Below are 21,611 nucleotides of genomic sequence, written 5' to 3'. Positions count from 1 at the left end.
AATTGCTGGTAAAACTCCATGTAAGAAAAGTATGAGCTCCTGGAGTTGTTTTTACTCTGCACTTTCACATACCTTTTCTTCTCCCATTCAGTCTCCTATGTTTCATGCATGTTTAAACCACACTCACACACCCAAAGTCCTGGATTGCATAAAATTGTCTCCAACTCTAATATCTATACTGAACAAAAATATAAACGTTAAACGTTGGTCCCATGTTTCATGAGCTGAAATAGAAGATCCCAGAAATGTTCATATGCACAAAAATCTTATTTCTATCAAATGTTGTGCACTAACTTGTTTACATCCCTGATAGTGAGCATTCCTTTTTTGCCTAGATAATCCATCCACCTGACAGGTATGACATATCAAGAAGCTGATTAAACAGCATGCTCATTACACAGGTGCACCTTGTGCTCGGGACAATAAAATGCCACTAAAATGTGCAGTTTTCTCACACAACACAATGATACAGTTGTCTCAAGTTGAGGGAGTATGCAAATGGCATGCTGACTGCAGGAATGTTTGTCCACCAGAGCTGTTGTCAGAGAATTGAATGTTAATTTCTCTACCATAAGCAACCTCCAACTTCATTTTAGAGAATGTGGCAGTACGCCCAACCGTCCTCACAACCGCAGACCATGCTTAACCACACCAGCCCAGAACCTCCACATCCGGCTTCTTCACCTGCGGGATGATCTGAGACGAGCCACCCGGACAGCTGGGTTTGCACAAGCGAAGAATTTCTGCACTAACTGTCAGAAACAGTCTCAGGGAAGCTCATCAACATGCTCGTCGTCCCCACCAGGGTCTTGACCGGACTGCATTTCGGCAGTCTTAACCAACTTCAGTGGGCAAATGATCATCTTCAATAACCACTGGCACTCTGAAGTGTGCGCTTGACGGATGAATCAGTTTCAACTATACTGGATAGATGGCAGACAGCGTGTATGGTGTCGTGTGGGCGAGCGGTTTGCTGATATCATTGTGAACAGTGCCCCATGATGGCGGTTTGGTTATGGTATGGCCAGGCATAAGCTACGGACAATTGCATTTTATCGATGGCAATTTGAATGCACAGAGACAGTGACGAGATCTTTAGGCCCATTATTGTGACATTCATCCACAGCCATCAGCTTATGTTTCAGCATGATGGTGATGGATCTGCACACAATTGCTAGAAGTTGAAAATGTCCAAGTTCTTCCATGGCTTGCATACCCAGACATGGTCACCCATTGAGCATGTTTGGGATGCTCTGGATTTACATTACGACAGCATGTTCCAGTTCACGCCAATATCCAGCAACTTCGCATAGCCATTGAAGGAGCAGGACAACATTCTACAATCAACAGCCTGATCCACTCTATTCAAAGATGTGTTGTGCTGCATATAGGACCTCCCTTCTGTTTAATGCAATAGAAACAACTTCAGGAGATGACAAGTGAACCACCGTCTCAGTCTCAAGACATACATGAACAGTGAACAAAATTATGAAAAATGTCGAGTTACATTAATCATTTCCATTTTTCTATTCCAAATAATATTCAACTACTTCACATAGGCACCAGATCAGATCGGTCATTAATCCTCAATGAGTATTAAATTAACGCATTTCAAATAGATCTTCATGTAGTTTACTTACAGTAGTACAAAATAGAAGTTAACAATTTCAAACTGGGGATTAAATGTAAGTACTTCAAAACTATTACTCAATATTAAATTAGAGTATTTCAAATATATTACTGTGATGTACAATAGACAAATCAGTGTGTTCTTCTCAGATCTCAGGGAGAGGTTGAATCCATACCCTGGAATTTAGCCTGTGGGAGAGAAAGAGAAAATGAGAGGGAACAAGACAGAACGGGACAGAGAGACAGCAGGCTCAGTCGAATACTCACCAACTGAAATTGAAGTCAATGACAAACATTTGTAAAACCATTGTTGATGCCTGTTACCTGCAGGTGTTTGTATGTCTTGGCCAGATCTACATTGGTGCGCCCCGGCTGGAAGGGATAGGACCACAGGATGGTGTTCCAGGATAGACCAAACCTCGACACAGGTAACGCTCCTCGTCACGGCTGAATTTCCTCCTCTCCCTCTGTAGATGAAGAGAGGGAGGGAGAGAAAAAGAAAGAGGGCAGGGCTTAAATTGGAAAGACTGAATGTACGAGAATGCAGAGAACAGAAAGAGACAGGAAGAGGACATGAGACAAAACACAAATCAGTCATCATCCTCCTTTCCTTGGTTTTGCGACAGACAAACTTCCCTACTGAACAGGGAAGGAGCCACCATCACACAAACACATACTGGCATAGTTGTCTGCTGTCACATTGCCTGGTAACTAGAACACTAGCCATCCTATACAGTCCATCCACTATAGATTAACCTCCATTCAACACACACTTCTACAGAGACAGAGCTGGTCTCTCTCTCTCCTTACAGTCAGAGAGGGTTTTCCCATGAACAGAGTCTCCTGCTGATCATCAATGGCACCATCTTCCTCATGATCTGTTCTCCTGTCTGTGTGTGTCAACGAGAGAGAGAACATTATTCTGTGTGTGTGTGTGTGTGTGTGTGTCAGTCATAGAGAAAGAGAGTGAGAGACAGAAAGCAAAGAACTGATGTCACGCCTCATTGAGAGCAGAGACCAACAGTTGTCAGAGCGTATTGAACTAAACACAGACAATCTCTCCCTCTCTTCTCCATTGGAGTGACATTACGTCACTCGTCACACCTAATACAGCTGCCTGCAACCAGAACAATAGTACACAAGGGAGAGATTCAATGGCCAGAGAGGGAGAGAGACTGAGCAAGAGAGAGGGGCAGAGAAAGAACAGAGAAAAGCGATAAAGACAAAGAGGGCAGGGGGGTAGAGACTCTAGAGCCCACGAGAGGGCGACAGACAGAGAAAGAGAATGTAGTATTTCAAACAAAAAAAAGTGGATGACGAGGAAGCATGTGTTCAAAAAGAGAGGGCAAGAGTAAATCTAAATGAAGAGTGAAACACAAAAGACTAGAAGTGGACACTGCTACATGACATTGGGGAGGGGGGGGGCCTTGACAGCGCTATAACAGAGTTTAAACTAGCTAGCGTCGTACAGCTGTAGAGCTCAGTAACAGAGTGATGACTACTGTAGCTAGGAGCTAGTGTTGAACAACTAAGGCCGCTCTGGCCTGTGAGAACATTGGCAGTGGTTCAACATTCCTCTGTGCTGCCAGGAATATACTGGACACCAGGAATCTCACGAGAAACACACACAACCACAAATGCGCACACACACAGGCATTCAAGTCGCATATTGGTTATAACCTCAAAGCAGCCCGTCACCACCGTCGTCTAACTTATCCCATAACTATCCAATCTCCAACACCCATTTCAAATTTAGCCCAAATCTCAGCCTCTTTCTAACCCCATTCTGTATCCGAGCACAAGACTGACCCTAACCTCTGACCCCTTGCCATGATCGAGTGAGATACCCCCAATCATACCAGTGTAATTGTTGCACAACACCATAATGCATGATTATATAACCCTGACAGCTAGCAGGCATGATCAGAACAACTTCCAGAAGTAATATTTAAACACACACACTTCCATCCAAAAAGAAATCGAAACAAAACATACAGGATCACATTTCAACAAAAGCTTAATTTCCTTACCTTCAGAGGGCCGAGCCTTCTTCAAGGGAGTGAGACTAACATCTGTGTGTGTGAGTGAGTGAGAGAGAGAGGACATATTAGAAGCAATAAGGCTATCTCATTATGAGCCGGGTTAAATGAAGGCTAAAGTGCCAATGTGCTGCAGTGTGTTAAGTTGTCTGAACATCCTGTACCTCCTCTCTCCTGCCCCCTGCTGGTCACAGAGGAGACGCTCCTCATAAGACCACCTCTACGCACAGGAGTCAGGGTGATATCTCCATATGGACTACGCTTCTTTAGAGGGGTGAGACTCACATCTGACAGAGATGGGGGGGGAAGAGAGAGATGGGGGGGGGGGGGGGGGGGGGGGGCAGAGAGGGAGGAGAAAGAGCGCGATAGAGAATGATATAATAGGTTGTCGTTTTCCAACCCAAAGACAGAGGATAGAACTTTTGGTGAGATGGTGAATCTTACGGTTGTGGTCATTTCTGTGTTGTCCTCTGTGGGTTGAGAAGCTCTTCAGCAGGGTTCCTTTATGGATAGGAGTTAGACTGGCATCTGTTACAACAGGACACACATCACGTCAGATTGCGTCAGATCGTGTGTGTTCAGCACTTCAGAATTCTTACCTCTGCAGTTATCCGGGACGCTCTGCATCCCTCCCTCTCTCTGCTTGGTCGTGTGTGCGTCTCTCCTCCTGCATATTTCTCGGAGGCACTTTGTGTAGCTGTGTGTGGCCTGCTGCAGCACCATGTGCAGGTCACAGCTGTGAGGACAGAACCTCTGGAGGAGAGGGAATGACCGGCTGGTCACCTCACTGAACCGCAACCCACAGCCTGGGGAGATGGAAACAGCTGGGTTAACAAACAAACACACACTATACTGTATACACACACACACACAATACTGTATACATACTCACACACACCTGAGCACCTATAGGTGGGTTTATATGTGGTGACTGGAGTCTCCATTATTTTACGGATCTCACTGTCCAGCAGCTCAGAACACACAGAGAGGACATCTAAGAGAGGCAAGAACTATATTACTGTTGGGATTTGGTAAGAGACTGTTCAACTTTATTTCAGAACTGTAGATAAAGCGATAAACACAGTTTTGCATTGTCACTTTATCCCATTGACATGTAGTACCTTCATTGTCCAACAGTTTCTTCTGCCTGCCCAAACCTGACTTGCCTGGAGCTGGGCACTTGAACACTTGGCTAAACCCCGAACCACGAGGGAGAGAAAAACAGGTATATACAGAATTCCACTTCATTTCTTACATAACATTAAGATGAAACACTTCACTAGAATCATGTTTCAATAAATATAGCATTTGCATATTATGCAGTGTACTGACCTGTGTGTGTGTGTCTGGGAGTGTCCCTCTAGTGGCCTGGAGGAAGAGGAGGTGACCAGTGTTCCCGTCCCCAGACATACAGAACACCTCTCATCCTCTCCACCACTGGGCTGCCCCGCGACACCAGCTGTACCAAGTCCAGCATGGCCCGTGGCTGACACAGTCTGCCGTCTCCTCCCAGGGTGCTCGTCTCGGCGGTTCTCGGTCTGTGTGGTTTTGTCTTTCTCTGCCAGTGTGTTCGTGTAGAGAGGATAAGTGTTTCTCATAGCTGCCGAGCCCCTGTCCCTTTTCTTCTCTCTTTGTGTGTTTCCAAGTGTGTGCAGCGTGGTGCATCTTTCCTGTGCTGCCGGTGTGTTTCTGTGTGCTGCCCTGTCGCTCTCCCTCTCTTGATGTGTGAGAGAGTGTGTGCGGGTCCTCTTCTCTCGCTCTCTGCTGCTGCGGCTGTGTTTCTGCGGCTCCTCACTGGCTTGGAATACCAGTCTCCTTACACGCTAGTGGTCAAAACAACCACAACTTTTGACAGCATATCATACGACATGGTGGAGCTACAATATTGCTTGTTATACCTATCCAATCCTTTCAGGTGAACATGAAGTGCCTAGAGCAGACCTGGGCAACTCCAGCCCTCAGGGGCCTGATTGGTTACACTCCCAGCATTTTTAACTGAAGATCATGATTAGTTGATTATTGGAGTCAGGTGTGTTAGCTGGGGCAAAAGCGTGACACCAATCAGGCCCCCGAGGACTGGAATTGTCCAGGCCTGGCCTAGAGGGTAGGGGCCAAGGGTCTGTACAGACAATTGTGTGGGGACTGGACTGGAACCTAGTTAGACCCTCACCGTTAGGTCATGCCCTCTGTTTGTGGGTTGATTCTCCTCTCTCTGGTCTCGCTTCACTCGCTCTCCATCTCTACCCACCCTCGCTAAGACAGGAAGGACAGGGGTCTCTCTCTCGCCATCCATTGCCCTCTCCTCTCCTTTCTCTCCTCCCCTTCCATATCTTCTCTGTTGGCCCCTCCGCTCTACTCCTCTCCAACTTTCCTCACACCTTTTATCTCCTCCTCTCCTCTCCTGGTATGGTAAGGAGATGTGGTGGGGGGTTGGGGGGAGGGGTATGGGTGAGAGTAGCTCCTTCCTCCCCAATCCTGTAGGGTTCTGTTGGTCTGGAGGGTTCGGTGTGTCCTCCTCCCACTCTTCCTCAGCTCCCTGGGCAACAACCCCAACACCACACACACAAGATAAGAGGAAGACTTGTGTGTCTATATAAAAGCTTGGGGTTTGAGGAGTGTGCATGTGGATGAGGGACTGAGTGTATTTGCCTGTGTGTAGGGGAGAAGACTGATGTTTGTAGTGCCTTTGTAAAGATTGCTGTGTGTGTGTGTGTGTATTTAGTACACCTGAGCCTGTTGTCTCTCCAGCTGGTTGATCCTGTGCAGCATGTCTCGTGCTGACCTCCAGTATCCCTCCATGTCCACAGGGGGCTCCAGCTCCCCATTCTGACCCAGGGACACCCCCTGGACTGCACCACGCAGAGACACAGCTGGGAAGAGAGAAGGATGATAGGAGAGTGCTTTGGACATCAAATGGCTAGACTCACTTTAACAGACTCGCGGACCTTTGAACAGGTCTTTGTGTGTGTGTGTGTGTGTGTACACTCACTAGCCTGTTTGCAGGTCTGCAGTATGAACGTAGCAGCCTTCCTGAGCTCTTCGCTGGTAGACTCAGTCAGTAGAGTGATGATGAGGGACAGACCTCCACACTGTAACAACTGAGACTGGTGCTCCTCTGGAGGGGGGGGGGGTTAAATACTCTAGTAGTTATTCCAGTTATTACTGTGCGGTTATCATTGATGTAATATGGTCATTATTTGTTTCCAATTAAGCTGTGCTAGTTACCAGAGGCCTCAGTGCAGTGTCCCAGGGTGAGTATGATAATTAGCCTGCCTTGGGGATCCAGGATGGGGCTGGACAGCAGGGAGATGAGGGGGGGAACCAAACCATAACCTGCCAGACCTGACACCAACACAGCTACGCACAGAGGAGAGAATGGACTGGTTACCTGAGGAGCGCTGGTTTACATGGCTGTATGAGAGTGAATGAGTTCTATACAAGTGCCTAGGCCTATAGCAGGGATAGGCAACAGGCCAAAATCTTCCTGTGAGCAATTTATTTTTTGCCCCCCCAAAGTTTCTAGTAAAAACAAATATTTGTTGTGTGTTTTTGGCAACACAAAGTCTGTAAAATCATCAGGAATTCAGCAAAAAATGATTTAGGATATATGTGATTGTGTCTCAATGTGATCAAGGTATGAAAACTGTTATTTTCAAATACCATCTCCTTTTGGGTTTAGTTGTGGTCAATTTTCAGTATACAAATTCTTATGTTCCAGCTCCCCGACCCTCCGCTCTGACAAAAATCATCCCGCCGATGAATCTAGTTGCCAAGGGGGTAGGGGTTGATTTGCGATTCAGGGAGTGATTCACTCACGGTTGTCAGTGATGCAGGCTGACACGGTTTTGGTCATGATGACAGACAGCTGACAGGCCAATGGGCTGTGGGAGGCATCAGAGGCAAAGTGAATCAGCGTTTGGGTCAGAGTTCCGAGCCCGCCAACTCTGGAAAAACTCTCCTGAGCACAATCTGATAGAGAGAGAGGGATCCAGAGGGAGAGATAGATAGTGAGACACAGAGAAAGGAGTGAAATACAAGATAATGGGAGTTCAATAGATAAACCAAAACTGTTCTCTACACTGTAGTATCTACAGACTAAAAGCATCCATCCATGACACGAGAGAGAGACCTTCATCTGAACAGTTAGTGAAACGTTGTCTAAATCAAAACACTCCAAGATACTGTAACCTCTACAGACTGAAGGTCTGCATCAATCCTTCACATCTTTGTCAGGCCATCATGGAAATAGAACCAACAACACTACACTTATAAAACTAGTCGGATTACAATTACAAATCATCCATTGCAAGAGCAACCTAGATATTCTGTGTGTGACAGACAACTTAAGCAAATCTTTGAAAAAGGCTAACCGGCCATTTTAAATCACAAGATATAGATACATATGTAAGTAACAGACTCCAAACAGTGTCAGTGCATCATCCCGGTCTTACTCACGGTTGTTGGCGACCGTCATGGCTATGAAGGAGCAGATGGGCTGAACCATCTCTGCCTGGGGGTGAGAGAGCTGCTGCAGCCAGGACTTGACCAGGGGGAAGGCTGACACACAGATACGCTGGCTCTCCTCTAGGGAAAGAAAGGGTTAAGACATGAGACAAAAATAGTTTTCTTCCTTCGATTTCCCTTCTGTTCCATCTCTCTAAAACATTAACCTACTGCAAGATACACACATGCATGCGTAACCACAGTTGTTTATTTTATGTTCAGCTGCATAGAACACTGTACAAGGACACAAACATACACACAGACACAGGTGTTACCATTCTGGGGGTTGTTGACACAGCCACAGAGAGCACTGGACACAGAGGTCCAGAGTTGGAACAGCTGAGTGATGTTCGCAGGTTTCACTGTGGCCTTGCCAGAGAGAGGGAAACTAGTCCTGCGGAGAGAAAAATCAATCAACCTGAACTGGAATTGGTGTTGTCCTATATAGTTTCAGTGCTATTTGTATCTACTGCTCACCTCGACCATTCAGGTCTTCTGTAAAAGTAAATTAGTTCTCCATTTGGAAACTTCTGCCTGAAAACCAGTGGTGCTATTCAGTGTTTACCTGAACAAGTCTAGCAGGATGTCCAGACAGCCAGAGGTCTGAGCGAAAATCTGTCCAGACCCTAAAGCAGCACACACAATCACATTTAATGTGTAATATACAGTGATTTCACATAAACATCCCAAAGTGCCTTACAGTAACGTGGCCTAGACCCCAAAGATCAAGCAGTAGCACAGTGGCAAGGAAAAACTTCATGGAAGGAAGTAACCTTGAGAGGCACCAGACAGGGGAGCCCAAGAAGGGGCGGTCCATCCTCTGGCTGTACCAGCTAAACACATGCCTGTCATGACAATCACTCCCTGTCCAAAATCAATTCTCAACTGCAGCGCTTACTGTTGTTGGCGACGAGGACAGAGATCAGGTAGACAGCTACTCTCCTCTGGGTCAGTGGGCTGTCCTGCTGCATCAGACCATCTGTCAGATCACTGAACAGCTCCCTCCTACACAAGGCCTGCTTACAGTACACTACACACACAGCCTGTTTACAATTCACATACAGCATCAGAGAACCTGCTTAAAGTACACTACCAGTACACACACACCATTAGCCTCTGCCAGCGTTCCCAGTATGAAGAGAGAGGTCTCCCTGACCTCTGCGTGAGCACTAGATTTGGAGAGGTTGTACACAAACACCACCCCTCCAATCTCTCTGAAGAAGTTCACATTCTCCTCTGAGAAAGAGAGAGAGAAAATCAGTGCCATTGCATAACTGTTAGATTTATAGACAAATTGACAAATATATCTTTAGGGGATTTGCTGTGTGTGTGTGTGTGTGACCTCTCTGTTGACAGATAGAATAGATGGTAAGAAGAGCTTGTTTCTGTGAATCAGGACATCTCATCTGGTACTTCAGACACTCCAGCAACAAACTCAGATCTGTCTTCGTGGCTGTAAAGTAAAAATAAACTCATGGAGATACAGACAAAACCAACAAATAAACCGTCAAGTACTGTTGTGTAACTTATAGAAGTCCATCAACAACGACCAACACTCACCATTATGTTTGCTTACGCTGGAAACATCCTTTTCCATCTTCAATGGATATGCTTCGTGAAATAAGGACGCTAGCTAGCTAGAACAGATGTTCCAAAGATATGAATCTGTGCAGTTGCCGTAACAGCTAGCATGAAAGCAGTCAGATTGCCGGCGTTGTCACACTGCGAACTCTCCTCATGAGCGACCGCACTGAAATCACTTAACGTTAGCTAGCTAGCTACTTGCCAATTCATAATTTCACTTCATTAATTACAATTCAAAAGTATACTCTTTTACATTGTCATTTGTCCTTTGCTGGACTCTAAACAGATATTAAGGTGCTGCTGTGTTGCTGGATTGTTAAAATGACAATGGATGGAAGTTGATTATAAATTGCCGCTACGATGCCATCGTTTCTGATTGGCCACAGTAAAGGGATGCTTGATTTGTAGGGGAAGACGGAACGAAGCAAGGTAGTTAATTAGCTAACAACGCCCGCGTTAAAACCGAGTCAATGGTTAAACATGAGCTAAATACCACACAGATACGAAGGCAGTTTGAGACGTGGCACCGTTTTCTGCGAGAGGAATAGGTAGGATTCGAGCGCTGGGGGGAGAAGCGGGAGACATGAGTCGAGCGGTTACGGGGAGGACGAACAGAGTGATGCCGGCATCTGTCAACTAAGCTAGGAATAGGGTTGTCACTAGTTATCACAGTCACAAAGTTATAAATCCCGCCTTTTATACAATTTATCTTTGGGGATTCCGGATGGAAATTGAGAAGTTTTTTTTTTATTGTTCCCGGAAATGGAATGGAATCTAGCGACTTTTTCTGGTGTTAATGGAGATTCTGACGTGAAAGCACGTGTCCCTGGAGCAGTGTTGCCAACTTAGTGACTTATCGCTATATTTAGCGAGCATTCAGACCCCTCTAGCGACACATTTTCAAAAAAGCGACTGGCGACAAATCTAGCGACTTTTTCTGGTGCTTTTGTAGACTGACGTGAAAGCACGTATTGTTCTTAATCTTCTCAACTTGCAGCGGGTGCTGCCGTGGGTCTCGTCCCAAAACACTCACAGGCGGCCCAGTCGTAGCGCTGCAGTCAGAGCAGGAGATCTTCATCCCTCCTCGTCCAGACTGCAAATGAATCGCACATGCGGGAAGCCGCTGGCTGATCCCGCCCTGGTCTACATTCAGGGCGTGATGTAAATGTAAAATGTTCTTTGTATATTTGTCTAAATAAATCACTGCATTTGACTCACACAGCCTGTCACTTACTCACCTTGTCCACTGTGTGTGTGCCTCTCTGACATAAGCTAAACGTCTAGCTGGCTAGCTCATCATGTCTCAGTCTAAACTGTACAGTCCTGGCCAAAAGTTTTGAGGATGACACAAATATTAATTTTCACAAAGTCTACTGCCTCAGTTTGTATGATGGCAATTTGCATATACTCCAGAATGTTATGAAGAGTGATCAGATGAATTAATTGCAAAGTCCCTCTTTGTCATGCAAATTAACTTAATCCCCCCAAAAAACATTTCCACTGCATTTCAGCCCTGCCACAAAAGGACCAGCTGACATGTCAGTGATTCTCTCATTATCACAGGTGTGAGTGTTGACCAGGACAAGGCTGGAGATCACTGCTGATTGAGTTCAAATAACAGACTGGAAGCTTCAAAAGGAGGGTGGTGCTTGGAATCATTGTTCTTCCTCTGTCAACCATGGTTACCTGCAAGGAAACATGTGCCGTCATCATTGCTTTGCACAAAAAGGGCTTCACAGGCAGGGATATTGCTTCCAGTAAGATTGCACCTAAAACAACCATTTATCGGATCATCAAGAACTTCAAGGAGAGCGGTTCAATTGTTGTGAAGAAGGCTTCAGGGCGCCCAAGAAAGTCCAGCAAGCTCCTGGACCGTCTCCTAAAGTTGATTCAGCTGCGGGATCGGGGCACTATCAGTGCAGAGCTTGCTCAGAAATGGCAGCAGGCAGGTGTGAGTGCATCTGCACGCACAGTGAGGCGAAGACGTTTGGAGGATGGCCTGGTGTCAAGAAGGGCAGCAAAGAAGCCCCTTCTCTCCAGGAAAAACATCAGGGACAGGCTGATATTCTGCAAAAGGTACAGGGATTGGACTGCTGAGGACTGGGGTAAAGTCACTTTCTCTGATGAATCCCCTTTCCGATTGTTTGGGGCATACGGATAAAAGCGTGTCCGGAGAAGAGAAGGTGAGCGCTACCATCAGCCTTGTGTCATGCCAACAGTAAAGCATCCTGAGACCATTCATGTGTGGGGTTGCTTCTCAGCCAAGGTAGTGGGCTCACTCACAATTTTGCCTAAGAACACAGCCATGAATAAATAATTGTACCAACACATCCTCCGAGAGCAACTTCTCCCAAGCATCCAGGAACAGTTTGGTGACGAACAATGCCTTTTCCATCATGATGGAGCACCTTGCCATAAGGCAAAAGTGATAACTAAGTGGCTCGGGGAACAAAACATAGATATTTTGGGTCCATGGCCAGGAAACTCCCCGGACCTTAATCCCATTGAGAACTTGTGGTCAATCCTCAAGAGGCAGGTGGACAAACAAAAATCCACAAATTCTGACAAACTCCAAGCATTGATTATGCAAGAATGGGCTGCCATCAGTCAGGATGTGGCCCAGAAGTTAATTGACAGCATGCCAGGAAAGATTGCAGAGGTCTTGAAAAAGAAGGGTCAACACTGCAAATATTGACTTCGCATCAACTTCATGTAATTGTTAGTAAAAGCATTTGACACTTATGAAATGCTTGTAATTATACTTCAGTATTCCATAGTAACATCTGACAAAAATATCTAAAGACACTGAAGCAGCAAACTTTGTGGAAATTAATATTCGTGTCATTCTCAAAACTTTTGGCCACGACTGTACACTCAAAAATACAGAAAGGAGTGGGAATCAAATCCTGAATTCAAAGCCTGGTTGAAGCCATTTATTGGAGATGGTACACGGGCATACTGCCTGCATTGTAAGGCTGATTTCTACGCCAAACTTAGTGATGTAAAAAAACACATGACAACTCAAAAACATACTCAAAAGGCAAAGCCTTATAACAGTTCCACCCAAAACAAGCTGCCATTTATAGTTTAAAAAATTGACTCTGCAAAAAAGGCTGAGGCCACCATGGCATGGCATTAGCTATCGCTGAACACTGTTCCATGCTGGCATGTGATCACATTGGAGAAGCATGTAGAGCTTCTTTCTCCGACTCCACTGCTGCTACCTACTTCAAAGTGCACAGAAATTATTAATGGTGTTCTAGCACCATACTTTCTGAAAAAGTTGGTTGCAGATATGGGTGACCAGCGTTTCAGCCTCCTTCTCGATGAGTCCACGGATGTAAGTGTTTCTAAGTACCTAGGGGTTGTGATAACGTACTTTAGTGACACCAAGCAGACAATTGTGTCATCATTTCTAGGGCTTGTTGAGTTGGAGGGAGGAGATTCCAAATCTATAGCCTGTGCTGTTGTGGCTTTCCTCGAGAAGTGTTGTCTTAAAAACTCCTGGGAATAAGGACTGACAATGCCTCTGTTATGACGGGGATTAACAATGGGGTCCATAAAGTGCTGAAGGAGGAGTATGGCTTCAAATATCTGGTTCTTATTCGCTGTGTGTGCCACTCTCTGCAGCTTGCTGTAAGTAATGCTTCCAAATACACCATCCCCGTAGTGTGGAGTACTTGGTACGAGATACTTATAACTCGTTTTCAGTGTCTCCAAAGCGCAGGGAGGCCTACAAGGCCATATATGAGACCATCAACTGTGTGGGGAAACCTTTACAGATAACCAAGGTGTGTGCCACATGTTGGCTCTCCATTGAACCCGCGGTTTCACACATTTGGACCAGTGGGGGGAGCTTAGGCTGCATTTCGCAGTCACCAAGTCCAGTGAACACTGCTACATGGCTGAGGTTTTATACTCCATGTACAGTGATCTTCAAAACATATTGTATCTGACTTTTATGAAGTCAGTTCTGGGTGAGGTACAGTTGGCCATCAAAGTTTTTAAGGGAGAGCAAGTAGATCTTCTTAAGCTACTTGACAGTTTGGTTAGCCTGATCAAGTCTGTGAGCAGCAGGGTGCTGAATCCACTGGCAAATGTTGATGTTCTCAAAGGGCCAATAGATGGATACATCAGTCCCAAACCGTACCTTGGTTACCTTTTTGAGTCAAAGGCAGCTGAGCTCCACCTTGCGCCTGAGGATGAAAACAATGTCTGAAAGGGGTGTGTAGCCTTCACCATCTCCCTCACTAATGAGTTGAGGGTGAGACTGCTGGACACATCGAAGAATTGCAGTACATGTCAGTTTTCAATGTGGAGGAAACTCTAAAGCACAATAAGAGCCTTGGAGAAATATAAAAAATAGCCAAGCTACTCACCTGCAGAGATAGGCAAGATTGTCCAGCAATGGCGTTCCACCCATCTTGGTAAATGGAATGAGACAAAAAACACACTGGGCTTCTGGAGTGAGATTTGGAAGTTCAGGGATGCAGCTGATATCAACCCGTTTCAAGAACCTGCCATGGCTGCTGTGTCTGTGTTGTCCTCGCCACACTTGAATGCTGAAGTCGAGAGAGTATACAGCCAGATGAGTGTGTAAAAAGCAACCTTAGAAATCGGATGTTCTTGCAGACCCTTAACTCCATTCTGTACATTCAATATGGGACTGAAGCTGTCTGGTGAGGCTTGCTATGAGCACCAGCTGCCTGATAATGTTTTTCAACTTTTTGGCACATCAGCTGCTTACTCATTTAAGTCAGCTCCCTTTACCAAAATTACGATGACCCACTCTTTCTGTGAGCCAGCACATCTTGTGTGTGTGGAGGGGGTTCTGAAAATTTAAAAAAATAACCGAATTAGGGCCAGACTAGTTACCATAATTTTCTCACATTGCAATTGACAGTTGTTTCTATTGTTTCTTTTGGGTCCATTTAGATTGTTCATTTAGAGTGTATACAAAAACATGTAAAAAAAATGTTATGGTTAAAAATGTTCATGTTTTACTTGTTGTGGACCATAAGGTTAAAAACCAAACCAAATTAAGAAAATTGAACTAAAAAACAAAAATCAATCAAATAAAAAATCTAATAAAAGAGACACCGCCAGTGTCTCTTTTGGGTCACTTTTGCAGGTCCCAAGCCTGGATAAAGGAGGAGGGTTGGAATTGTGACATGAAAAAAAACAAGAATCGACAGAAGAAAGTTCATTTGTAGTTCTAAACATATTAGGGTGTTTTTTACTCACTTTTTGTCTCTCCCACGATGTTATTCCTCTCTCCTACAGCATCCATCACAATTACATGCACATGGCTAATTATGCAAATTAGGTGATGATGTAATTTAGTGACTTTTAGGACAGCCAATAGCTACTTTACTTATTGAGGAGTTGGCAACACTGCCCTGGAGAAGGCGGGAAGGAGATGGCGGTCAGGCGTAGTGCAGTATTATCATGAGGAGACGTATACGTTGAAAACAGAGGAGGAATGGAGGGATATGGAGCGGGAGAGAAGGTATAAGAGAGAGGGAAGAAGGTCTAAGAGAGAGAGGGAAGAAGAGGGTGAGCTTGAGTCAGATAAGAATGGTTGAAAAAAGGGAGATGGTTTGTTAAAGAAGAAGGGAAGAAAGTGAAGGGAAGAAAGTGTAAGCAGAGGGAGGTAAAGACAGGAGGAGAAATGGAAGTGAATGAGGGTGAAGTATGCACCGAGGATCAGGATAAAGAAGAGTCTGTGACAGTAGGAGCGAGGTTTATGGAAAAAGGGGACTCCATTTGTGGTTTCACAGTGGGTGAAAAAAGAGTTGGGTCATGTGGAATCAGTGAGGGTAACCAGAAGTGGTCTAGTGATAATTGTTTGTGTTTCTGTTGGGCAGAGTAAGAATGCGCTCGAAGTAAAACTAATGGGGGCAAAAAAAGTTAATTGTTTCATTCTCAAGAAAAGTGATAACTGGGGTAGCAGTAGATATAAAAGTTGACTAGCTGAGGGCAAAGATTCCCGGTGTATGTGATGCTCGTCAATTGATGCGACGCAGACAGGTTGGAGAGAGTCGGGAATCAGAAGAGTCATTGTCTGTTCTTTTGAGTTTGGAAGTTGAGTCTTTGCCTGACACAGTGAAGTTAGAATATATAAGTTATCCTGTACAAGCGTATGTGCCGAATACATTACGATGTTACAGGTGTCAAGCTTATGGGCATGTGGCAGCAGTGTGTAGGAGGGAGGGTCCAAGGTGTGAGAAATGTGCAGAAGGGCATGAGACAAAGGGATGTTTAGTATTGAGGAAAGTAGTGGAATGTGTTAATTGTAGGGGTGCCCATGGGGCTGGGGATCAGAAATGTCTGGTGCGAGAGAGGCAGGTTGAGGTTTCCAGGGTTAGAGTAGAGCAGAAGTTGCCATATGCTGAGGCAGTGAAGAAAGTAGAGGAAGATGGGTTAAGGGGGAGGAGTAGTAGAGATGTACCATTACAGAGGGATAGGCCAAAAAGTGAAATAAGTTTCAGTAAGATTGGATTTTTTGCATTTATACCAATGCTTATCAATTGTACTGCAGGGATGGATCGGAAGTCTCAGAAAAGTGAGGTTGTGGTGGTATTTGGGTGTGCGAGACTTGACATCAGAAGAGTTACAGGGTGTGTTAAGTGGTGATGTCACATCCTTTCAGGATGATGGCATGAGGTAGGAATAAATACATTTAATTAGTGGAGTAGGATGGTGTTAAATTCTGTATATCATTTTGAAAATAGTGAGTGTAGTGTTAGATGGTAGGGTATTTATTTAGTAAATTTTTATTATTTTTTCAAGCAAAGTATAAGGGAGTTGTACTCCAGTCTAGTAGGTGTTGGTAATGCAACAAATTGGATGCCAACCGCTGTTAAACCTCATAGAAGATGAAGAAGACAATTTATCTTTTGAAAATGTGATTTTCACACTGCTAACCTTATGTCTAACCCTTACCATTAATTATGATCAAAAATCCCATTTTTGTTGTCATTCACTTTTACAATAAACAATGATGACTTTGTGGCTATAGTAACTAGTGGAAATCTAGGATCAGGGAGGTGGAAGTTGGATAATGATGCTGCATTCCTCCATACTATGCTTTCCTGTAAAACTTCAGGACCACGAAGGAGAGAGTCGGGGAGAAACTATAAGGACACAGCTGACGCTCAGATCGACTAGCAAAAACCTAACGCTAACCATTACCTTAACCTAACCTCGTCGCGAACCAGGCCCGACAACATTGTGATTTTGGAGGTATGGCAACACGAGACTACCCAAACCCTAACCTAATTTTGATACATTCTGAAATGAAATCGTTTGGGCGTCAGGCTTCTGTGTCCTTATAGCCTTTTCCTCAGGACCCCGAGTTGCTCTCAGGTGCGCGGTTTGAGACCGGGGCTAAATTAGTTTTATACTGGATATTTGGTTCTCTCGCCATAGCTATTGTATTGAACCAAGCATTCCATCACTATGAAAATGATATATTCTGAATCAGGTGAGGATGGGAGATGCATCCAGCTACAGCCCTGCTACAGCCTGTGGCTAAAACTAACATGCTGCTCTAGAGGAGACCAAAACATAGCTGCCCCCTGTAAAACTAGAATAGTCCCAGTAAGCAAAATTACATTGAAAAGATGTCTAAAATACATATTTTCCAGACATTGAAGTTTAGTTCAATTTAGGTTTTGAATTAAAGGTGAAAATAAGTATTTTCAGGTGTTTAAAATACGTATATTTCCAATGTTGAAAAGGCATTTTTGGTTTGGATTTGGCTTGACTCCTATCACATCGCTTCAAGAGAAATGCACAATTGACAGAAACAACCTCATTTGTTGCATCTCGTTGTGTTGTTTCCCTCCGGTGGCTAGCTAGCAAAAATGGTCCCATTCTTCAATTAGCCATAGATGGAGATAGGGATTTGGACTTGTGGTTTTACTTAATTCTCCATACTGGCCAATGATTATAACCGCAATTCTGATCCAACCATAAATGCATACACATTGTGCCCCTGGACTGAGAGGATGGAAGTTCAATATGTAGCTAAATGTAGGAGGCTAATGTTGCACATGAAAGGAAGTTATGCTAGCAAGCAAGCATTTTAGCCAGGTAGCCTATAAGACAATAAAAAATAAAGGGTGTACTGTATGACAGAGAATATACTTTTTTGTCAACATGAAAAAGAGGATGATGGCATTGGCGTTTCTGTACAAGTAGGGTGAGTCGACATGTTTTTTCTACTTGCATGCACACGCACACAGAAATCAGAACCATAGACCTTCACATCCTAGGTTTAGGTTACGTTGACCGAACTAAATCTTTTTTGGTAATTTTTTGGTTGTCACTGTATTAGACTAAGCATAGCTACAGTATCACCCTCAGGCACTTAAGGAAATCATGAATGTCATTGATATGTTGGAATTAGTGGATATATGGAGGCTTAAATACCCTGACCTAGTTAGATATTCATGGCGGAGGCTTAATCAAGCTAGTCGTCTTGATTACTTTCTTATGTCATTCTCTCTGGCACCAAAAGTTTAAAAAGTGTTGATAGGGGACAGAATGCAGTAGGATCATCACACAATTGACATCATATATATATTACTCTTACATAATTTACACGTATGCGAGGCTATTGGAAATTTGATCAAAGCCTACTGGATGATAACTTGTTTTTAACTAGGACAGAATCATTTATAACTGACTTTTTCCGACATAACATAGGAGATCCCCTTATTGTATGGGCCACTTTTAAATGTGCCTTTAGAGGCCATGCAATTCAGTACTCATCTATAAAACAAAAGCAATTTAGGTCGAGTCTATATTAACAAAGGAAATTGAAGGACTAACAGTACAGATAGATAGCAATAAAAACTGTACCATAGAGGCTCAGAGTAACTTAGAGGAAAAACAAAAATAAATGGAGGAACTTATTCAAGAAAGATCCAGTGTAATATATTTTTTTAAATAAAGCGAACTGGAAGGAATATTAGGGAAAACGCACCAAATTATTTTTCAATCTTCAACATAGAAATGCTACCAACATTTTTTTACAGACATTTGTTACAAATGATGGAGTCACTCATGATTCACCAAACAAAATTTTGAAAGAGGAAGTAAAGTACTTTAAGCATATGTTTTCGTGTCAGTCTCCTCCATCTCCACTAACCGAAGCTAATTGTATAAATTTCCCCCCGTATTAATAATGTAAAATTAACATCTGTACAGAAAGACTCATGTGACGGCCAAATTACAGAGAAGGAACTTCTTGATGCAATTAAAGCCTTTAACTCTGGGAAAACTCCAGGGCTGGATGGCATACAAGTGGAGGTATACCAAACTTTTTTTTATATACTCAGAGGACCGTTATTAGAATGTTCTAACCACTCCTATAAAAATGGTAGATTATTGTACACTCAACAACAAGGTCTGATTTCATTATTACTGAAACAGGATCCAAGTGGTACATATAAAGATACAGTCCATTAAAAAAATGGAGGCCTCTTACACTTCAGTGTTGTGATGCAAAATTTCCAGCTAAATACTTAGCGCATAGAATTAAAAAGATTTTGTCAGATATTAGTCCTCCTAATCAGACAGTTTTTTTTACATGGACGATACATTGGAGATAATATAAGACAAGTACTGGAAACAATAGAACACTATGAAATGTCTGGGAAACCAGGCCTGATTTTCATAGCTGTCTTTGAAAAGGCTTTTGATAAAGTACGACTGGAGTTTATATATAAATGCCTGTAATATTTCAATTTTGGAGAATCTCTTATAAAATGGGTTAAAGTTACGTATAGTAACCCTACACGCAAAATAGTAAATGATGGCTGCATCTAGGGTTGCAAAGGGTCAGAAATGTTCCGGTAAATTTCAGGAATTTTCCCGGACCTTTTCCATGGGAAGTTAAGCCCTGGAATCTGGGGAATTTTGCTTAAAATCATCAAAAAAGTTAGCTTATAACAGTGACCCTTTTTTGTGGGATACACAAGGCAATTAATTCTAGGTCTTTTGGCATATTTTGGTTAAAGTATCCCCAATTCAATGGAATTGCAACCCTCTGCATGTACAGTACAGTACATTCTCCCTTCACATGTGCTCTTCCATCACATGTACAGCTGATTCAAGATCTTGCACATTAATGAGATGCTATTGAGCACACGCTACTATACTGTCTGAGCCAAGGACTACATGCTTTCTGGTATGTTTTGATTACAATACTGGGTGGGAATATTTTATATGAAATACATTTTTTGTTAAATAGTAGCCTACAGCAAAGTGTGTTTAAACCATTTTCTAACTTGTTAATTTCTGCTAGTTAGTTTTTGCTACAATGTGGGTTTTAGCTTGCTTGAGCCTGCTAACTGAGGAGTGTTAATTCACCTGTTTCCATACATGTTTCATTTTAAAACATTTATTTTACAGTTGTTTAATCTAACTGCTAACTATTTATCTGTACATGGAATTGTATTCGTTTTGTTTAAAAAAAACAAATCTTAACAGGAAAATGCAATGGGCACTATATGTGTGGAGACATTTCACTGCAGCCAATGTAGAAGGAAATGCTGTGTACATTTGCAAATACTGTGCCAAATCATGTGAAGAATGCAACAAAGATGGAGTCATCTGGCCAAGTGCATAAAGTTCCCTCAGCGCTCACAACAAGCAACCACTGACAAAATATATTTTTAATTTAAGGTAAGTTTTGTCCCTTGTATGATCTAAATTGATATTGTTTCATGATGATACCATCTATTGTTTCATATTTGTGAAAATCTAAAACAGAAAATGGACACAATTCGATAGAAATCAGAGGTAGAAATATGTAGGCTATAAGAATATGTTGAAGGCTAGCTGTATTGGGTGCAGACTTTTTTTAAACATTCAAATAGCTCCTTGGTCATGTAACCTCAACCAAGGTTCAGAATGTCCACTGACTACCCTTCTATATTGCACACCCTTTTGACACTTCATCTCAGGTGATTTGACATTTCAATATCGCCTTGGTTATGTGACCTACTGACCTCAAACAAGGTTCAGAATGTACACTCAGTGGGTCTACATATTGCACACCCTTTACTTTGTCCATTTTACATTTATTTTTTAAACTAGAATTTCAATAGCTCCTCGGTCATGTAAATTGCACACCTAAGAAGTGTGCAGTGGATATATGTATACCCATACTGCATAACCTCTAGTTTTGTATCTTCTATATTGTTGTACATTAATAGTTTGACAATTAGGGGGTTCAATCCAGTGTTGTATTTACCCTTTTCTTTCATATTTATCTGTGATAAATTGGTCGTTTTGAGTACTTTTATTTTCCCTTTCCTTAAGTCTTTATTTTGCCACAGTATTTAACAGTGGTACACAATAGGACAGAAAGAGAATATCTCCCTTCATCGTTAATATCAACCATAAAGGAAAAAGGGCAAAGTATGAGAGTCATGTTATTAATTGTCCAAAGCAGACATGGAGAGTGAACTGCACAGCCAGTAAGGTAGGCTGTAGTGGGTTCAGGCAATACATATACTGAACATGTAACCACAATAATGGTGGCCAGATAATCAATGAATTCAAATTAAATATTGACAAATTAAACAAATTGTAGACCTTTAATATTTTCCAAAATGTCAGACACTTTACGTCAAATAAGTACAAAACATTTCAGTGTTAACTTCCTCTTTTCCTGGTTGATGTACATTACAGAGCCTCTTCAGTGTGGATGGGGTATAGCATACATTTTAAACAAAGACATCACTTCCAGTTTGTGTTCTTCACTCTATTGAACTCATTTGTATTCATCCCTAGGTACAGCACATGGAACCACCGTTGGCATGCAAAACATTCAATCTAAAA

At 43.1% G+C, this 21,611-nt stretch overlaps 1 protein-coding gene across 4 annotated transcripts; it reads right to left on the bottom strand.

Moving 5' to 3' along the window:
• Window positions 1-906: 906 nt before the first annotated feature.
• On the bottom strand, window positions 907-10,879 carry terb1 (telomere repeat binding bouquet formation protein 1). 4 transcript variants are annotated; one of them, XM_036975770.1, is made up of 23 exons: window positions 10,638-10,879; window positions 9,732-9,808; window positions 9,514-9,624; window positions 9,279-9,407; window positions 9,070-9,201; window positions 8,737-8,797; window positions 8,447-8,565; window positions 8,124-8,252; window positions 7,485-7,637; window positions 6,894-7,025; window positions 6,658-6,783; window positions 6,396-6,538; window positions 5,839-6,204; window positions 5,001-5,491; window positions 4,790-4,860; window positions 4,567-4,662; window positions 4,268-4,474; window positions 4,113-4,196; window positions 3,833-3,955; window positions 3,660-3,701; window positions 2,440-2,519; window positions 1,954-2,096; window positions 907-1,818 (listed from the first exon to the last, which is right to left on the bottom strand). In XM_036975770.1, exons 2-22 carry the CDS (start codon window positions 9,766-9,768, stop codon window positions 1,983-1,985), a joined length of 2,946 nt encoding a protein of 981 aa, XP_036831665.1. In that variant the 5' UTR covers window positions 9,769-9,808; window positions 10,638-10,879; the 3' UTR covers window positions 907-1,818; window positions 1,954-1,982. The 4 variants fall into 4 exon arrangements, 3 of the variants coding, with proteins under 3 accessions (XP_036831665.1, XP_036831667.1, XP_036831670.1); XM_036975772.1 differs by having other exon boundaries at window positions 9,732-9,804; XM_036975775.1 differs by lacking the exon at window positions 10,638-10,879 and having other exon boundaries at window positions 4,113-4,169; window positions 9,732-10,621.
• Between the last annotated feature and the right edge of the window lie 10,732 nt (window positions 10,880-21,611).

The sequence above is a fragment of the Oncorhynchus mykiss genome, chromosome 1 (assembly GCF_013265735.2).
Source record: "Oncorhynchus mykiss isolate Arlee chromosome 1, USDA_OmykA_1.1, whole genome shotgun sequence".
NCBI lineage: Eukaryota > Metazoa > Chordata > Actinopteri > Salmoniformes > Salmonidae > Oncorhynchus > Oncorhynchus mykiss.
Note: the sequence above shows the minus strand (reverse complement) of the source record. Positions and strands in the feature narration are given on the sequence as shown.